The 20,278-nt window shown below is 47.1% G+C and overlaps 1 protein-coding gene across 7 annotated transcripts in view; it reads left to right on the forward strand.

The window, feature by feature from the left end:
* Positions 1-20,278, forward strand: part of STAT2 (signal transducer and activator of transcription 2) — a 61,281-nt gene that overhangs the window by 3,113 nt on the left and 37,890 nt on the right. For 5 of the 7 annotated variants that reach the window (XM_053298278.1, XM_053298274.1, XM_053298275.1 and 2 more), the window contains exon 2: positions 8,553-8,722. In XM_053298278.1, the coding sequence (XP_053154253.1) occupies positions 8,592-8,722 (131 nt within the window). In that variant the 5' untranslated portion in view covers positions 8,553-8,591. Of the gene's footprint in view, positions 1-8,552; positions 8,723-20,278 lie in introns of those variants that run through there. The other 2 variants (XM_053298280.1, XM_053298281.1) reach the window with 1 other exon arrangement.

Genomic DNA, 20,278 nt, shown 5'->3' on the forward strand with positions numbered 1-20,278 from the left:
TAAGCTGCCCTGAAAATGTCTGATTGAAATGCAGGGTAGAAATGTTTTAAATCAGGGGTGGGGAACCTTGGCCCCCCCGCTGTTGTTGAACTACAACTCCAGTCATCAGTTATTGTGGCTGGGGATGGTGGGAGTTGTAGTTCAAAAACAGCTGGAGGGCCAAGGTCCCCCACTCCTGTTTTAAATAAACCAGCAGTAGTGTTCTGAAGTGACGAGGTGGACATGCTTTCATGCAAATAGAAAGTTTTTGTTTTCCTCCTTCCTTGAAGGAGGGCCAGACAGATTGCATTTGTTACTTTCTCCTGTGCAAAGATGAAACTTCAGTGTTCTTATTTAGTTAGCAGATTAACTTCTGGATCCCATTCCTTGCTGCAGAATGTATGTGTTGAAAAATCCTGAAACGTACCCTGTAATGCACAAATGGTGGCATGGCGCTCTCATCTTGAGAAGCCAGTAATTGCAGTAACTTCCCAATCTGCATACCTGAGAAATAACTTGTGCTGTCTTTTATGTCTTAATAAAGGCTATTTTTTTTTTAACCACATTGAGACTAATCTATCGGACGGGGGCGGGGAGTATTGTCTGAAGTAATCCTTCCATGTTATAACTCCCCCAACCAACCTTTCTCATAGTTTTGCTCCTGCATCCTGTAAGGTTTGATGGGAGAAGGGTTTTTTAAAAGGGGATAAAGAGGGCTGGAAATGACTTGTCTGGATATATCAACATTGGGACAGGCAGAATATAAGCAGATGGACTCAAGAGCAGAAATGATGGTGTGCGCAGGTGTATTGTTAGTGGTGATGCAGAAAAATGATTGTGTGACATAGATGATGCCTAGGTCCTCCTATTCTGCTGGTGGTGGCAAACTGACCATAGTTTGGGTGGGAAGCCGCTTGGGACCAGTCTAAGCTTCTACCTAGCCACCTTGCTTGTGGCAGCTGGTTTATTTCTAACCATGGCAGCTTGTGATGACAGGTTAACCTGATTAGCTTTCCATGTGCAGATCCAAGAATTGTGTTTGCCATTGATATGGAGTTGTAGGATGACTGCTTCATCACTGCTTTCTCTTAGGCATCAGACAGTCTCTTCTGTTTCCTTGTCTACCAGCTTCTAAAATCCTTGCTGAGTTTGTTTTTCTCTCCTGGATGTTTTTCACACCCGGCTTTTAGTTCGCTTCTCCTCCAGAATTGAGGTGTGCATTCACATATCGGCCAAATTTATCCAAATTTACAGTGTTCTCTCTAAGTCCCTGTGAGCTATTGGGGAGCATTTCACACACAATTTGGATTTTTCGTTGTGCGTTACTGTAGCCTGATTTTTATCATGGGTTAAAAAAAATCTACTTTTTTGCATCTGTTTTGGGGGGGCAACTTCGAACTCACGGTAAAGCCATGGTAATGCCTGCTGTCTGGGAAAGCTCCAGAATACAGTATGTTGGCTCTGCGTTTTGATTGTTTTAAATGCTTTGATTAGATTTTATTTGATTCTGTTTGTTTTGTAGTGATTTGGTTTTTGTGAGCCACCTTGATGAGGACTTTTCTAAGCAGAAAGTTGAAAAAAATGAAATAAATACAAAATATGTTACATTTATTTTATTGTTCCATTTCTATACCACTTTTCATTAAAATAATCCCAAAGCGGTTTATGATATAATTATAATTATATCCGGGGTTAAAAAAATCTACTTTTTTGCATCTTTATAGAGATTATGAATATCACTGACCATCAGATTCGACCAGATCTCCTCTTGGCATTGTTAGGTATTTTTTCAGGAGAACTAGAGACACTAAAATGTAAAGATTTACTGTCCTTTATGTTGATAGCAGCTAGATTGATCATAGCCAAAAATTGGAAAGAGGAAGTGTTATCCCTTGAAGAACAGTATATTGCAGCAGCCAAAAAACTGTCTTATTCCTTAAATAGCTGAAAAGGTATAATTCCATCTCAGTCTTTTATTATGTTTTGGCAGGATCTATTATTATTTTTGAATTATAAAAATTATAGTAAGGAGGGGACAACCCAATTCATCCAAGTTTGGAAAGATGTATTTGTTTAAGAATGAACTCAACGTTGTAGAGTGTTATGTGTCTAATGTTTTGTAGTCACAGGCAGGGTGGATTTGATTTAAATCAAACTGATTTAAATCACGATTTAAATCACTAGCAGGGTGGATAAAAATAAAAAAAATCCGATTTAAATCAAAAAAATCGGATTTTTTTGATTTAAATCAGATTGTTTTGATTTAAATCAGATTTTTTTGATTTTTATCCACCCTGCTAGTGATTTAAATTGTGATTTAAATCAGTTTGATTTAAATCAAATCCACCCTGGTCACAGGTTTGGGCTTGTTTTTCTTCTTCTTTTCTCTTTTTAATTATGGTTTTTATAAATGTATTGTAATGGTATCTGGTGATTTTAAATATATATATATATTAAAAAAGATATCCAGGGCCCAAACCATTAAGGGCTTTAAATCAGCACCTAGAATTGGACCCGGAAACAAATTGGTAACCAGTGCAGTTCTTTCAGAATGGGTGTAATATGATCCCAGCAAGCAGCTCTGGATGAAATCCTAGCTGCTGCATTTTGCACTAGCTGTAGTTTCCGAATACTCTTCAAGGACAGGCCCACGGAGACCATGTTTCAGTAATCCAGCCGTGACATGACTAAGCGTGGGTAACTGTGGCCAGATCTGCCTTTTTGAGAAAGGGACACGCAGCTGCAAATGCAACACTATAAGCTAGTGTTTCCCCAACCTTTTAGTTATCAGAGGTACACTCTTCTGAAGTTGGAGCACTTCATTTTTAACCTGAAAAGGTTTACATTTGAAATGCGTGAGAGTAGCACTTACTCATGTGTGAGAGTAACTCTCAGAGAGGGTCACCCCCCTGTGTCTGTATGAATCATTGATGTGAGAATGCCTCATTATTGGATGGGGCCAAGCCCAGAAAAGTACTTCGTTAGGAAGTCTCTCCTGGAGACAAGTACTTCTGTGACATCTCTACATTGCGGTATTATTGATTGATCTAATCACACTAGATGGAGAAACATCCAGAATTTGCTGCCCTTATAAGAACATAAGAACAGCTCTGCTGGATCAGGCCCAAGGCCCATCCAGTCCAGCATCCTGTTTCACACAGTGGCCCACCAGATGCTGCTGGAAGCCACAGGCAGGAGTTGAGGGCATGCCTTCTCTCCTGCTGTTACTCCCCTGCAATTGGGACTCAGAGGCACCCCGCCCCCAAGGCTGGTGGTGGCCTACAGCCCTCCCACTAGTAGCCGTAAATAGACCTCTCCTCCATGAAGTTATCCAAACCCCTCTTAAAGCCTTCCAGGTTGTTGGCTGTCACCACATCTCGTGGCAGAGAATTCCACAAGTTGATTATGCTTTGTGTGAAAAAGTACCTCCATTTGCTGGTCCTAGATTTCCTGGCAATCAATTTCATGGGATGACCCCTGGTTCTAGTGTTATGTGAGAGGGAGAAGAATTTCTCTCTGTCAACTTTCTCCACACCATGCATGATTTTATAGACCTCTATCATGTCTCCCCACAGTCATCTTTTTTCTAAACTAAATAGCCCCAAGTGTTGTAGCCTTGCCTCATAAGAAAGGTGCTCTAGGCCCCTGATCATCTTGGTTGCCCTCTTCTGCACCTTTTCCAGTTCTACAATGTCCTTTTTTAGATGTGGTGACCAGAATTGTACGCAGTACTTCAGGTGTGGCCGCACCATAGTTTTGTATAAGGGCATTATAATATTAGCAGTTTTATTTTCAGTCCCCTTCCTAAGGATCCCTAGCATGGAATTGGCCTTTTTTACAGCTGCCGCACATTGAGTTGACACTTTCAACGAGTTGTCCACCACAACCCCAAGATCCCTCTCCTGGTCAGTCACCAACAGCTCAGATCCCATCAGCATATACTTGAAGTTGGGGATTTCGTTCCAATGTGCATCACTTTACACTTGCCAACATTGAACCTCATTTGCCACTTTGTTGCCCACTCCCCCAGTTTGGAGAGATCCTTTTGGAGCTCTTCACAATCAGTTATGGATTTACACTACCCGGAAGAGTTTGGTATCATCTGCAAATCTGGCCACCTCGCTGCTTACCCCTGCTTCTAGATCATTTATGAATAAATTAAAAAGTACTGGTCCCAGTACAGATCCCTGGGGGATCCCACTTCTTACTTCCCTCCATTGCGAAAACTCTCCATTTATACCTACCCTCTGTTTCCTGTCTTTCAACCAGTTAGCAATCCACACATGTACTTGTCCCCTTATTCCATGACCGCTAAGTTTCCTCAGGAGTCGTTGATGAGGAACTTTGTCAAAAGCTTTTTGGAAGTCCAGGTGTACTCTGTCAACTGGATCACCTTGATCCACACACTTGTTGACACCCTCAAAGAATTCCAAAAGGTTGGTGAGGCAAGATTTACCTTTGCAGAAGCCATGCTGGTTCTCTCCCAGCAGGGCCTCTTCTTCTATGTGCTTTACAGTTTTATCCTTAGGATGCTTTCCATCAATTTGCCTGGATCAGATGTTAAGCTAACCGGCCTGTAATTTCCCAGATCACCCCTGGATCCCTTCTTGAAAATCGGTGTTACATTTGCTACTCTCCAGTCCTCTGGTACAGAACCTGGCTGCAGGGATAAGTTATATATTTTAGCAAGGAGGTCAACAATTTCACTTGATAGACATAAATTGAAATGAGGTCAGGCCAGAGCAGTGAATCATGCAGAGATGCAGCAAAGCAACCTCCTCTCTGGATGGGCTCACAGGATTTATTATGCTTGTTTGACAGGGAAAGGAAAGGTATTTTACACACACACACACACACACACACACACACTTTATGTATGTCCCAGCAAATTACAGCAGTAGTTCCTCAACAATATTCTGGGGTGCATATACAATTAATTTAGTTTAAAAACATGTTCTCCTTTTCCTGTCAAACAAGCAAGATAAATTAGAGGAGACCAGGCTAATATACAAAGAAATGAGCAAATTTGGCTATGGACAAAGAATAGAATGAACAGACCTGAAATAAGTTAGCCCATGATTCAAAGTTCTGGGCACAGTTGTTTACTTCTAAATTATAGTGAATAGATGAGAGAAAATGAACGAACACACCACACTTCAGCTTGTATAAAAATTTAAACTATCTAAACTAACTAACAGAAAATATGGGCGGCAAATGTCATCAAAGATCGGTCATCAAAATGATCTTAGTCAAAAAGGGAAACACTTATGAAGAATCTTTCACTTACCAGAGTGCACAACTGAGGCAAAGATTAGTCTGCCCCATGGAAAGGGGGAAGGCCCAAAGTAGGAAAGTTCCAATTGACAAGCCAATTAAAAGATACAATGTCTGTTTTAGAGGAAACAATTAGTTTTTAAACTCTTGGGGATAGGACAATGTATGCATCTCTCCAAAACTTGAGAAGGTTCTGGCAAATTGACCACTTCTGCAGTAAGGCTGGTCTTGTGGTAGCAGGCATGAATTGTCCCCTTTGCTAGGCAGGGCCCACCCTGGTTTGCATTTGAATGGGAGACTACATGTGAGCACTGTAATATATTCCCCTTATGGGATGGGGCTGCTCTGGGAAGATAATCTGTATGCTTGCAGGCAGAAGGTTCCAAGTCTCCCTCTCCTCACCAGATAGGGCTGACAGAGACTCCTCCTCCAACCTTGAAGCAGCCACTGTCAGTCTGTGTGTAGACAGTACTGAGCTGGATGGACCAATGGTCTGACTCAGTATATGGCAGCCTCCTATGTTCCTATATAATTTCTGCAAGAGACAATATTGTGGGGTTTCTTTTCTTTTCTTTTCCTTTTGTTGTTGTAGCCACCTGAATCTCACTGAAAATTGTTCTGAGCGCCCCATGTAATCATTCTTACATAGCTGATCACATACTATTTTCACATACTATTTTCAGATAAACTGGGGGGGGGACTCCAAGGGGGGGGATGCAGCAATTAAACTAATTTTATATTTAATATGAAATTTAATGTGAACCTTCCAAATAAAATAAAACCCAAATAAATAATATCTTTAATATGAACCTTCCAAATCCAACCCCAACTTTCTTCTAATATTAATATTATTATTATTAATAATAATAATAATAATAAATTTATTTATTTTCTATACTGCCCTTCCAAAAATGGCTCAGGGTGGTTTATAAATAATAAATAAATAAGAGCTATATTGCTAAGAGCTTCCCATTTTAATTAATGTGTGTTTTCCTGCATTTAAATAGTCAAGTATTTTGTAGATGGAGCAAGCATGAGACAGAATTGTAACTGGTAAAACAGCATTGAATTCTCAAACTCTAGCTATCTTTAATCCTTCGCTGAAGCTGAGAAAAGTCAGATTAACTGAAAATCCCAGAGCAGGACTTGAGAATAAGAATATAAGACAGAAGAATGCATGATGCCCTAATCAAAGTTGGCATTTATATTAATAATATTTGGTCTGGATTTCAGGAAATGGAGTATTGAGTAGCCAATATTGCTGTGCAAATCATGATGTAGTGCAGTGATCTGATTGTTTTCTATTCCCTTCCAAACAGCTACAATGGGCTGTTTTTCAGAACTGGACTCCCTGGTTTCTGAATTTCATTTTTAACATGTGCTTGCTGCTTTTGATTTGATTCTGCTTGCCTCCCTGCATTGTATGGCATTTTTTCCTCTTGGTTTCACTGTTGCACTGAAAACACCATGATTTGAATCTCATATTGATGGTGATAGAGGGAACAGAATTGAACACAGTAATGCTTTCCAGATGCATGGGTCAAATAGGAGCCTTTAAATGTGAATACTCAGAATTTGGAGAAATTTGACTTTGAGTTCAGTTACACTCCCCCCGCCCGCCCCTGTGTGTAAGCCTTAATCTCAAGGATATCAAAATGTCTCTGTGAAATCTCAGTGCAAACACCTACTGATGTTAAGAGAACGCCTTCTTTGTCATGAACTCTGCCACCTATTAAGATAATCTGGGTAGGTTTTTTGTTTTATTTTTATGTCTGTATTTTAAAATGATGTACACCACCTAGGGATACATCCATCAGGCAGTCCAAAAATAAGATAAGATTAAATAAATAAAGAGAATGTTCTGACTAGAACTCCGACTCATACAACGTTGTGAATATCTGATGCAATCCAATAAGAGATATAATCTTTACTTTTTAATGTGACAACATCCGTGATGAGCCCTGAGTCTCTTACAGAGGATATATCAACAGCCTGAGGGGCCAACAGCACTGGTTCCATTCATGATGTTTGGCCAAATTAGATGTGATGTGGGAGAACCTGCGATTTGTATCTCCCAGCTTATTCAGTTAAAAGCAGTCATGGGGGATTTGGTTTGGATTGGAGCCATGAAGCCTTCCCTTTCTCCCTCTTCCCCCAACTTAAATCTCCTCCAGCTGCTGTTAGCCACAGTGGGAAGTGGGTGAGGAGACTGGCACAATATGGGCTTCTGCTCCTCACCTCACTTGGTGGCCACTAGTGGCTGTGGAGGGCGGCATAGGTTTCTCCTCAAAGTTTTTTTAATTTGAAAGTTGTCTCTAAATGTGTAACTAAACTTGGAAGGGCAATTCAAATGGGGAATTGCCAAGTGGGAAGAAGGATTATACCCTTTCCCCCCGTGCTAAAGCCCTGGTCTGGATTGGGCCTACCACTGCTACTTTCAAAAATTGGGGGAGGGGGGGTAATCCAATCAGAGATTGGCATAACATGTTGTTTGGCCCTGAATGTGTATAGGATTAATCTGTTAATATTGTCATGCAATTTCATTGCCAGTATTTCATGTTTGTATGTATTTAAAAGTCATGGGTATGATCCTACTTCATATGATGAGGGATCGTTCTTTCCCTGGCTTGTACTTGGCACATACTAATTGTAGCATACCAAACGTTAGACAGAACAGAAGTTTTGCATGTATTCCCAGGTAATATGAGTTACCAGGTAACTGAGCAAGGAAGGGGAGGGGAGAGAACAGGGCTTCCTTGGGTCAATGCCAATCCCTCACTGCATGTAGAAACTGAGCCCTCTTGGGGCATTGATCATTCGTCCTCCCTTATTTAAAAAAGAAAAGGTTTATTAAAGAAGTATACAAATATTTATACAAGTCTTATGAAGATTCTTTAGATGAATCTGGAATAATGGGCAGTTTTCGTACTGTACAAAGATCACTATACATTGGTTTGTTTTCAGTGAGGTTACTATATTTTGTGCTCTTAAAAGTTGTGCCGTCAAGTCGGTGTTGGCTCCTGGCGACCAAAGAGCCATGTGGTTTTCTTTGGTAGAGTACGGGAGGGGTTTACCGTTGCCATCTCCCGTGCGGTATGAGATGATGCTTATATCGTGCTCTTAAGCTTGTTGAAATCCCCTTGCTAAAAAGTATAACTAAAATGTATTGAAATAAAGTGCTATGGAAGTCTTCATACAGTAAGTTGTTCTGTTGCTGTTTTTGTTGAACTTTCTTGGTTGCTTTTTTCCTTGCAAAGGAATCTCTTTTCCTCTCCTGATGTTCTGTCTTGCTTCCTCAGGTACTGCTGGCTTTGGGCATCCTATTCTTGACCTCCAACATGTCCCAATGGCAACAGATTCAGATGCTGGACAGTGTCCATTTGGACCTGGTGCATTGTCTTTATGCAGATGACTGCCTGCCCATGGAGGTGCGACAGTACTTGGACTACTGGATTGAAGAGCAGAACTGGTAATGCCACTCTCACTGTTGAGAGATATCATTTCCTCTCTTCCCTAACTGGCCATATCTTCCCTCCTAGGAGTTCTGTTCAAAATTCCACAGTGGAAGCCCACGGAGTTTATTCAAACTTGGGACAAAATGAAGAGAAATGGGTGATCATATTATTTGTCAGGATGGACACAGGTAGAGGCTGCCATAACCGAAGCAGCAAAACCAGTGTCTGCAAAATCATACTCAAGGCTTTGAACCCATTAAAGCTATAAGGAGGGAGAGGGTGGTGAGGTCAGGCCTAAACACATTTCCCCCCTGAGTAGGAGATCCTCAGATAGGGTGATGTGCTGCACATGCTCGAGACAGAACTGGAATCATGTGACTTGATTGAAGGCGTGGTTACCTCCTAGTCCCAGTTCCAGTTCTGTCTCACTCGGGATAGGACTGTTTTGGAGAGAGCTCTGGTCATTTAGGTATTTGGTGACTTCTATCTCTGTTTTTTACTATCTCCTGCTCCGTCTGCCTACTCTCCCCTTTCTTCACCCTCTCTAGTGTGCTAGGGTGGGAGGGGAGTAGTTCTCAATTCGGTCTCCTACTATTAAAATTGTGCTCAAATCTCTTTTTTATTTCCAATTTGGATTCGGCTCTAAATTCCTTGATTGATTTCTCTTGTAAAAGCAAGGGGGTTTCTTCTCCTTTACAATGGAAGCGGCTCACGCCGAGGACCTTATGCAAGGTTCCCTCTCAGAGAGCTCGCATGTTCCACAGGAGCTGGGCGCAGCTTCTTCAACGGCCTAACCAAACGCCCTGTCGGCCCTGCCCGCTACACTAGCTCTTTCGTCTAGTGCTATGCCTGGTATCGCGGCTCCGCCGCCATTATCTGATCCCCCCAATCAGTCCCTGCCCGATAGATCCTCTGAACAGCGACCTGCTAAGGCTTTGAAAAAATCAAAGCATCTCCATGACCAGCCCTCCCCCCCCCCCAAAGAAGAAGAAACGAAAAGATTCGTGTAAAGACGCCGCCCATTTGCACGAGGGTCGAAAGAGGCTTAGCGAGCGGCTCCTTATTCAAGCGGTTTGCCGCCACTCAAAGCTCAAGGCGGGGGAAAACGGCTCGAAACCGAAAGTCAAGGGAAAGGAGCGCTCTAAATCCCTGCATGCTGTGCCTGGAGTCCGGAGCCCGGTGGGCAACGAACCGGCTCCAGTAGCTATGATCCCAACTAAGATCGCGGTTGAGGGGGAACTGGCTGGTCCACGCTCCCCCCCCCACCGCTTGCATGCGATTCCTGCGACGTCTCTCTGCCCTCGCAGCCAGCGCTTATGCAAGCCGTGAGTAATGATCCCTTTTTGCCTAAGGCCACGCAGTGGTTGCGGGCTTACTTTGCTAGAGAATTTAATTTAGAGCCATCTGCGGCTCCCCTTTGTGCTCTGGGACAACCTTGGCTGCGAATACTAATGAGCCACCTGCGGCTCCGTTTAATGCTATTGAGCAACTTTCATTTGTGCATAATAATGAGCCACCTGCAGCTCCGCTTAGTACTCAGGGGCAACCTTCTATTTTGATTACTGATGCAGCTCCTGCTGTTCCAGGTACCTCACAAGCAGGTCCCGCTGAGGTGATTCTCCCTGTCCTAGCCAACCCTGTTAACCCAATTAGGGCTGTTCCTTTGGCACCAACCCGTGGGGAGGTTCCCCCTCCCCTACCGCTTGAACGTAGGGGGGCGTAAGAAGACTAAAAGACATGATAGGCACCGCCTGTCTTCCTCTTCCCCGGACTCCAGCCCACGTCGCAGGGCTATTCCTATGTGGGAAAGAGGCTTATTTGTACCTAGGCTTCCCGCCCATAGGCACAAGAGCAAACGTAGGAGGTACTCCTCATCCTCCTCCACTTCACCGGACAGGTGTAAGATCCCTCACCTACGGACCCACCCCGTGTATCCCAGCCCGCTCCCTCCTCCTCCTCTTCCCCCCTCCTCCCTACCTGCCCTCCCTCAGGCCCCACCCGCCCCCACCAGCCAAACCTACTGCCCCGGTGGTGCCTCCATCTTCTTCCAGGGAGGAATCCTCACATTCTCATCCACTGATCCCTAGGGATCCTGCTGATTCGGATAAAGAGGAGGGGGAATTGTCTGAGGAAGAGGTCACTCCTCCAATCTCTAACTCTACCAGACTGTTTTCTTCTACAGATTTTGAAATTTTACTAGCTAAAGCGAAGTGCACGATTAAAGATGTCTCATCTGCGGAGGCTCCAGCTAACACTACCCCTGCTACATTCGACCAGCAGGTTTTTCCTCCCTCGGAACCTCATAACCTGATTGTTCCTTTTCCTCCGCTATTTAAGAAGGTTATGTGCGCAGAATGGCAATGCCCCGCCTCGGCTAAGCCCATCAGCAGCTTACCAAAGAAACATTACCTGTTGCCCCCAGAGGTGTCTTCTCTACTCGCCACGCCCAAGGTGGATCCTCCAGTGGTCCAAATGGTATCTGGGGCTATGGTCCACTCCGAACATCAGGAACAGCTCAGATCTCAGGAAGACAGGCGCTGCGATTCCCTGCTGAAGAAGGCTCACGAGGCCTCCTCTTCCGCTATAAAGATGGCCTCCACCAACTCCATCTTTGCACGAGCTACGGTCCTCTGGGCTAAGGACTTAGTCCAAATGGTTCCCCCGGAACTCACAAAGTTACGCCAGGGCATTAAAAAGATGGCCAAGACCGCGGCACTAACGGCTGATTCCAGCTTAGACATTATTCAACAATCTTCCAGGGCACTGGCCTCCGCCGTGGCGGCTAGAAGAATTCTGTGGCTTAGGTCTTGGAACGTGGATACTAAGTCTAAAATGGCACTGACGGCGGCCCCCTTTGATGGCTCCTCTCTCTTCAGCGCAGCATTGGAACCCATTCTAGTGGATACGAAAGACAAGACTTTTCTCGTGCCATCCACGAGAAAAGAGTTCAGACCCTCCTTTCGTGGCGGGCACAGTTCCTTTTGACCTTTCCACCACCACTCTTACCACTATTCCCATCCCAATCAGTCCAGGGACTTCCGTCCTTCCTTCACCAGGGGATTCAACCGACCACAGTGGAGACCACGCAACAGGGGGCAGTCCCGCGGAACCAACTCCCGCCCATTCCCCTCTTATCATCAACGAAAACAATGACTACATCCCTGTGGGGGGCAGGCTGTCGCACTTCGTGCTCACGTGGATGTCGACAGCATCAGACCAGTGGGTTCTGGATACGGTCTCCAGGGGTTACTCCATAGACCTGGTGTCTTCCCCACCTTCCCGCTTCATCCCTACACCAAGATCTTCCGACCCGATCAAACATCATCAGATGCAGATAGCTGTACGTCACCTTCTTCAGATCAGCGCCATAGAATACGTCCCCAACTCTGAGAGGTTCCAAGGGGTATATTCTATTCTGTTCCTGGTCCCCAAGAAGGACGGGTCCTGGAGAGTGGTGTTGGACCTCAAGGCGCTCAACCGTTTCGTACAGAAGAAGAGGTTTCGTATGGAATCTCTCCGCACCATAAAGGAAGCGGTGAGGCAGGGAGACTACTTGGCCTCGGTGGACCTCTCGGAGGCCTACCTCCACGTACCTATCAGACCCAGCGACCTGAAGTTTCTTCACTTTGCCTACAACCGGGTCCACTATCAGTATTGTGCTCTGCCCTTCGGCCTTGCTTCGGCCCCGAGGGTATTCACGAAGCTGATGGTATCCCTCGTCTCCTTTCTCCGCCTCCAAGGGGTGGGCCTCCATCCCTACCTGGACGACATCCTTCTCAGAGCGCCCTCCAGGGGCCAAGCGATAAAGGATGTTCAGACCACCTTACAAGCCCTCCAGGATCTCAGGTTCGTGATCAACAAACAAAAGAGCCATCTCATTCCCTCTCAGCGACTGGTCCACCTGGGGGCATTATTCAACACCGTGCAGAACACTATTTTGCTACCTCCCGAACGCAGGGACCGTATTGTCAGACAATTACGACCACTTTTGCGCAAACGACAGGAAGAGGTTATGATCTTAGCCCAGGCCCTGGGATCGATGATAGCATGTCTGGACTGCACTCCATGGGCACGCTGGCACTCAAGACCACTTCAATGGTTACTGCTCCCCTGGCAGGATCACATCATGGCGGCTCAGAGACAACAAATCCACATTACCCAGGCGGTCAAGGATTCCTTCCACTGGTGGCTCTCTCCCGCCCTTCTTCGGGGGATACAGCTAACAGAACCACGCCGGATAGTGGTCACTACGGATGCCAGTCTGCAGGGCTGGGGGGCGCACTGTCAAAACCAGGTTGTCCAGGGCACGTGGTCAGCTTCGGAGAGGACGCTTCCCATAAATTGGCTAGAGCTTCGGGTGGCTCGCCTGGCCCTTCAGCACCTTCAGACCATCCTTCAAGGTTGTCACGTCCTACTGCGAATGGACAACACCACCGTAAAAGCTCACATCAATCGGCAAGGGGGGACAAGATCCCCATCTCTAATGGCGGAGGCAGATCTACTCCTCAGTTGGGCAGAAGACAACTTGCAGTCAATCATTGCCGAGCACCTCAGCGGCGGCGACAACGAAGTAGCGGACTGGCTGAGTAGGGAGACGATGGACCCGGGAGAGTGGACACTACATCCAGAAGTATTCCGTCTAGTCACTCGGTCGCTGGGCACCCCACTAGTCGACCTCTTTGCGACACTGGACAACAGCCACCTTCCCCGCTTCTTTACCAGATACCATTCCTCCCGGGCAGAGGCTGTAGATGCCCTCCATTCTCCGTGGCCGAACGTACTCCTCTACGCATTTCATCCAGTGTCAATGATCATGAAAGTCATCCAGAAACTCCGCCTGGAAAAGAAGGAGCTGATCCTTGTGGCCCTTTTCTGGCCCCGCCGACCATGGTTTCCGGACCTCTTCAGTCTGGCAACCGCCCCTCCATTGCACCTGCCGCATCGTCCGGACCTTCTTCGCCAAGGCCCCATTCTGCACCCGGGCCCTCAATGGCTCTGTCTGACCGCTTGGAGGCTGAACGCACAAGGTAGCGGCTCAGGGCTATTCTAAGGGCGTCCAAGACACCATCCTAGCCTCTAGGCGGCCCTCAACCCTACGGGTGTACCAGTCCACTTGGTCCGCGTTCCTTCGTTGGGCGAACAGTCGGGGTACGGACCCCCTGAAGGCAGGAGTCCCTGAAGTCCTCGATTTTCTACAAGCCAGTCTTGATATGAAGCTGCGCCCTAGTACCCTCCGACGACAGACCTCAGCCTTAGCGTCGGTCCTGCAGCTTTCCTCAGTGACAGAGGGCCAGGCCCATCTCCACCCTCACCTCTCCAGATTTCTTCGGGGGGGCCACGAACCTGGCTCCTCCTCCTCTCTGCCGTTTCCTGTCCTGGAACTTGAATCGAGTCCTCAACGCGCTCACTAAGGAACCATTTGAGCCTATTGCGCCGATTCCTCTGAGGACCCTGTCTCTGAAAGTAGCCTTCCTCGTGGCAGTAACCTCTGCCCGCAGAGTTTCAGAATTAGCTGCTCTTTCTGTGCGTAAGGAATTTTGCACATTCAATTCTGATTTGGTCGTCCTTCGGCTGGACCCGACATTCCTTCCCAAGATCAACTCCACCTTCCACAGGGCTCAAGCGCTCGTCCTGCCTTCCTTCTGCCCGAATCCAGTACATCCTAAGGAAAAGCTGTGGCACAAACTCGACGTACGTAGGGCACTGCGAATGTATATTAACCGCACGAAACCTATTCGCCAGGCGGACGCCCTGTTTGTCTCTTTCCGTTCGGCCAACCTCAGAGAAAAGGTATCCAAAGCCACTTTAGCCAGTTGGATCAGATCTTGCATTCAGATGGCATACACAGCTCTACATCTTCCTCCTCCTGGAGGGGTCACCGCTCACTCCACTAGGAGCACCGCCACATCCACAGCATTCTCAGCGCACATTCCTCTATCAGAAATCTGCAGAGCAGCTACGTGGTCGTCTACCACACCGTTTATCAGGCACTATAAAATTCCCGACTTTACTCAGGATCAGGCGGCCTTCGGTCGCACCGTTCTTCAACAGGTAGTTTAGGCACATCCTGCCCGCCCGAGTTCCTTTAGCTGCTTGGGCATGTCCCTATCTGAGGATCTCCTACTCAGGGGAAAAAGAAAGATTGGTCTTACCGTGAAAGGTTCTTTTCCCCTGAAGTAGGAGATCCTCAGCCCCACCCGGATGTGCTGTCTGGGTTGGGGCTTTGCTATTAGTCTGCCTTTCTCGTTCTTGGGCTGGGGGTATCCTGGTTTTTCTTCTCATGAGGAGGCTGCTCTCTGGGATTCAAAGTTTTCTTGGTTTTACCTGTTAGGACAGGTTGTTGTTTGTTCTCTGTCGTCCTGTTGTTTTTTGTCTCTTGTTCTGAGTTTTTCTTGACCTTAGTTGGGGCTCTCTCCTGTACACCATCATACCTCACTCATCTTCCTGGAACTGGGACTAGGAGGTAACCACGCCTTCAATCAAGTCACATGATTCCAGTTCTCTCTCGAGCATGTGCAGTACATCACCCTATCTGAGGATCTCCTACTTCAGGGGAAAAGAACCTTTCACGGTAAGACCAATCTTTCTTTCTGGGCCAAGGAGCTCATAGCCTCCTGAAAATGTCAGGCTTCGCCAAGGCATTAATAAGCTAGCCAAGGCAGTGGCTCTAACAGCGGACTCTTGCCTGGACTGCCTGCAGCAGGCCTCCAGGTCCATGGCAGCCGGAGTGGCTGTGCACAGATCTCTCTGGCTAAGATCGTGGCAAATAGACCCCAAGTCCAAGACAGCACTTGCTGCATCTCTCTTTACTGGATCAGACCTGTTTGGTCCAGTGCTGGACCCCATATTAGTAGAGACCAAGGACCAAAAGAAAACCATGCCTTCAACGCACAGGGACCCATGCAGAAAGTTTCGCTACCCTACACAGACTTCAATGTCCTCCTCTTCCTTTTGCTACTTCTAGCAGTACCAAGGCTCCTTCCCCTCCCAAGGGAGGGAATTCTGCACATCCAATTTCAGAGGTACAGGATGACCTCAGTAGAGACAGCGCTTCAGAGGCCAAGGCAAGTCCCAAGGCTTCCGAGGATCTTCATATAACGTCCAGCAGAGCACAAAACAATGACACCAGTTAGGATGGGGACAGACTACACCTTTTGCCCCCACCTGGATGTCTACCACCCAAGACCAAAGGGTGATAGACACAATCTCTCTCAGTTATTCCATAGACTTCATGACCACCCCGCCGGACTCCTCCTAGGGATGTGCACGGAACCGGCGGGGGCGGCTTGAAGGCAGGAGAGGGATACCTTTAAGGGAGGGGGCATGCGCTCTTAGCCTTCTTGCCACGTTTAACTTGCCGGCGCTGCACTTTAAAAGGGTCCGGCGAGGCGGCAGCATACCTCCCTGCCGCTCCGTTGCCTCATCAGACTGGAAGTGACTGGTGCGCTTGTGTGCATGTTGGGCATGCACATGTTGCACATGCGCCCAGCAATGTGTCGCACATGCGCCCAAAAACATTTTCAATACAGGACCCTCCCCTTCAGCCTGTCATCAGTGCCCAGGGTACTCACCAAAATAATGGTTGCACTGATTGCATGCCTACGCCTTCCAGGGGTGCAGATTTACCCTTCCTCAATGACCTCCTCATCCGGGCTCCTTCTCTTCGACAAGCCAAGAGAGCAGTTCACTGCTCACTTCAGTGCCTCAGACCACAGTTTTATAGTGAACAAAGAAAAAAGCCACCTGACACCTGTCCAGGCGCTTCAACACTTGGGGGGAGTATTCAACACAGCCCAGGACTCGGTCTCCCTACCTGAGGATCAGACTCATGTCTTTTCTTCAACCACTTCTACGATCCTGACCACTCCTACGATCTCAGACTGCAGACCTCATGCTCCTCTCACAAGTGCTGGGATCCATGGTTGCATGCATGGAATGCACGTCCTGGTCCAGGTGGCACTGCCACCCTCTACAGTGGTTCCTCTTGCCACATCAAGACAACATCATGGCAGCTACACACAAACATTGCTCTTCCCACGAAGGTATGCAGGTCCTTCAGATGGTGGATGTCTCTGGGTATGAGTAAGGGCCTACCACTATCCATTCCACAATGGATCACAGTGACCACAGATGCCAGTTTGAAGGGAAAGGGCGCTCACTGCCTAGGCATTCCAGCCCAGGGCTCATGGTCACAGGTAGACACAAACAGGAACATAAACTGCTTGGAACTAAAAACAGTAAGACTTGCCCTGTTAGAATTCCAACATTTTCTTCAGGGATGGCATGTGCTCCTCAGGACGAACAACATCACCATATCAATTGCCAGAGAGCCATGAGGTCACGAGCACCGATGGAGGAAACCAACTACCTTTTTCAGTGGGCGGAACTTCACTTGCTGTCCATCACATCAGAACACCTAAACGGGACAGAGAATGATCAAGGTGACTGGCTCAGTCGAAGGATGGTGGACCTGGCGGAATGGGCCTTCCATCCAGAGGTCTTCCAGCTGATCACAGCACACCTGGGCAAACCTCTAGTGGATCTCTTCACCTCTCCTCTGAATCACCAGCTCTCGTGCTTCTTCTCAAGATACCACTCTCCAGTGGCAGAAGCCATCGTGGCCCTCGACATAAATTGACCCAAAGGTCTCCTTTTTGCTTTTCCACCAACATTCATCACCAACAAGGTCATCAGAAAGTTGATCCGAGAGCAGGCCCACCTGATCCTGGTGGCCTCTGATTGGCCCAGGAGGCCATGGTTTTCTGACCTAGTCAACCTGTCCACATGACCCCTGTGGTGTCTCCCAGTACGCAAGGACCTTCTATTCCAGGGACCCATTCTATTTCCAGAGCTGGGATGGCCCCAACTCTGTGCCTGGACGTTGAGCTCAACAGACTAGCAGCCAAGGGGTATTTGACCCTAGTCCAAGATACCATCCTAGCCTCCCACCGTCCATCCACCCAGCGGACCTATCAGGCTCCATGGGCAGCATCCTCCAGATGGGCCTGCAGGAAGCATTTAAATCCACTCACCAAAGGGGTTCCTGATGTCCTAGACTTCCTTCAGGCAGGTGTTGGCCTTCACCTTAGGCCCAATACCCTTGGACTCCAGGCTTCGGTGCTGGCCTTTGTCCTCGACTTAGCAGAACCTGGCCTATCTTCACTTCACTCTCACATCTCTCACTTCCTAAAAGGAGCCTCTAACTTTGCGCCTCACCCTATCCAGCGTTTTCCATCCTGGAATCTGAATAAGGTCCCAAATGCACTGATCCGACCCACCTTTGAGCCCCTGTCAGACATCAAACTTCTTTCTTACAAGGTCCTGTTTCTGGTGACCATCACATTGGCCTGCAGGGTTTCAGAATTGAGAGCCCTATCGGCTTGCAAGGAATTTTGTCTGTTCCAGCCGGAGGCCGTGGTGTTGAAGATGGATCCCACATTCATCCCCAAGGTCAATTCAACTTCCCACCTCTCCCAGGACATTGTTCTCCCCTCCTTCCCCCATCCACAGCAGAGAGAGAACTTGGCCTAAACTGGATGTATGCAGGGCTCTGTGCACCTACCTTCATTGCACAGTGGAATTTTGCAAGTCTGATTCCCTTTTTGTGTCTTTCCATCCTTCCTGTCTAGGTCAAAAAGTATCTAAAGCCACGTTGGGTCATTGGCTCAGAGAGTGCATCAGCATTACATACAAGACCCTTAATCTCCTGGTACCAAGGGGAATCATGGCACACTCTATGCGCAGTCCCTTGACCTTGGTGGCTTTCTTTGCCCAGGCGCTGTTATTTGACATTTGCAAAGCCACTACCTGGTCCTCTATCACTCCCACATTTAGGCTGCTTGGGCATGTCCCATAATGATGAGCTCCAGCACAGGGGGAAAAGGAACATTGGATGGCTCCAGTGTGATGGATGTGATCAGTGAGTATTGGTCTTAAGAATATTGGTCTCTGTAGAATCCCCTCCAGTTCTGCAGCCCATGGGGTGGCAGCCTATCTATTCTATTTTGTGATCATATTTTCACAAACCGAAGCTAGTTGCCATAGTGACTTGGTGACTAGAATTTGTCAGGCCCTGGCAAATTTTTATAAGCCTACCTTCCGTGACCCAGCCACACAGAGGTCCATTGGGCATGCGCAGCGACCTCCAAAATGGCTGCAGCCATGGAGGTCAGGCCTAGAATGGGCCAAAAACTGCCTGAATTGAGTGTTTTTGTAACAAACTGAGGCCGGTGGGGGGGACCTCAGGAGATCCTCCCGCGGCTGTGGAAAAGTTCCTGGAGTGGGAGGCAGTGAGTTTTTGGACCCCGCCACCAAAGATTTAACTTAAAAAAAAAACCCTCAAAAAACCAAACCAAACTAAGGTTTGTTCAGAGGTGCACAAAACTGAACATGCCCAGTTCAATTCTGATCTGGACTCGAACTAAACTGGGCAAATCGGTTTTGTGCACACCCCTAACTATGACTCGCAAATGATACATTACTCTAGCAAAGGCCTGAGCTAGACTTGAGTCCCTGAATAGCAGGGAGGCAGGCTTCTACTTTTACTACCACTACTTATATTTATATACCACTATACCTAATGGCTCAGTGGGGAAGTAACTTGCCTAGCGAGCAAGAGGTTGCCAGTTCGAATCCCCGCTGGTATGTTTCCCAGGCTATAGGAAACACCTATATCAGGCGGTGATATAGGAAGATTCTGAAAGGCATCATCTCATACTGTGTGGGAGATGGCAATGGTAAGCCCCTCCTGTATTCTACCAAAGAAAACCGCATGGCTCTGTGGTCGCCAGCAGTGTTCTCTCTATTTTTTTTCCCATATGTGTGTGGAATGAGTTTTGTTCTGGATGGCAGTGTCAAGGCAGTGTGTGTGCACCTGCATTCAGAGTGGGGCCTTCCAAATTCAACCTGAGCAGGGTCTAAAATTAACTGAGCGGACATCAGAAAATCTGAGCGCTCGCACATGCGCATGCCCTAGAAGGAACAGTGGTCGCCAAGAGTCAACACTGACTCAACAGAACAACTTTTTCCAACCAAAGTTCTCAAAGCAGCTTACATGGAAGATGAAGATAGTTTGCTGTCCCCAAAGGGCTCACAGTCTAAAAAGAAACATAAAACAGCCACTAGAGGGATGTTGTGTTGGGCTTGGACAGGGCCTGAAGATTAAATGGACGAGCAGAACAAATGAAGAAGTACTTCGAAAAGCAAAAACACATAAACAATTATAAACACATAGACAATTAGGAGATGTAAACTGGAGAATTGTGGACATACCCTCCAAGAAGTAAAATATCAAATACCACAACTAACACTAGAAGAAAAGCTAGCAGGGGAAAAGATCAAGAGGAAGGAGGAGAAAGCGATGGATGAATGACTTGAAAGAATGGCTAGAAATGGACACAGAAGATATCCACGGTTCTAGGGACTGTGATCAATGGCTTTTGCTGGTTGCCAACCTCCCAGTTGGAGAAGTCATGAAGAGAGAGAGGCGAGTCTCACGATTGGTGAGACTTGCCGAAATGGGGTTTTCTGATCTGGATCAAGGCTGATCTGGATCAAGGCTGAAGCCCTGG

Source organism: Hemicordylus capensis, chromosome 2 (genome assembly GCF_027244095.1).
Source record: "Hemicordylus capensis ecotype Gifberg chromosome 2, rHemCap1.1.pri, whole genome shotgun sequence".
NCBI lineage: Eukaryota > Metazoa > Chordata > Lepidosauria > Squamata > Cordylidae > Hemicordylus > Hemicordylus capensis.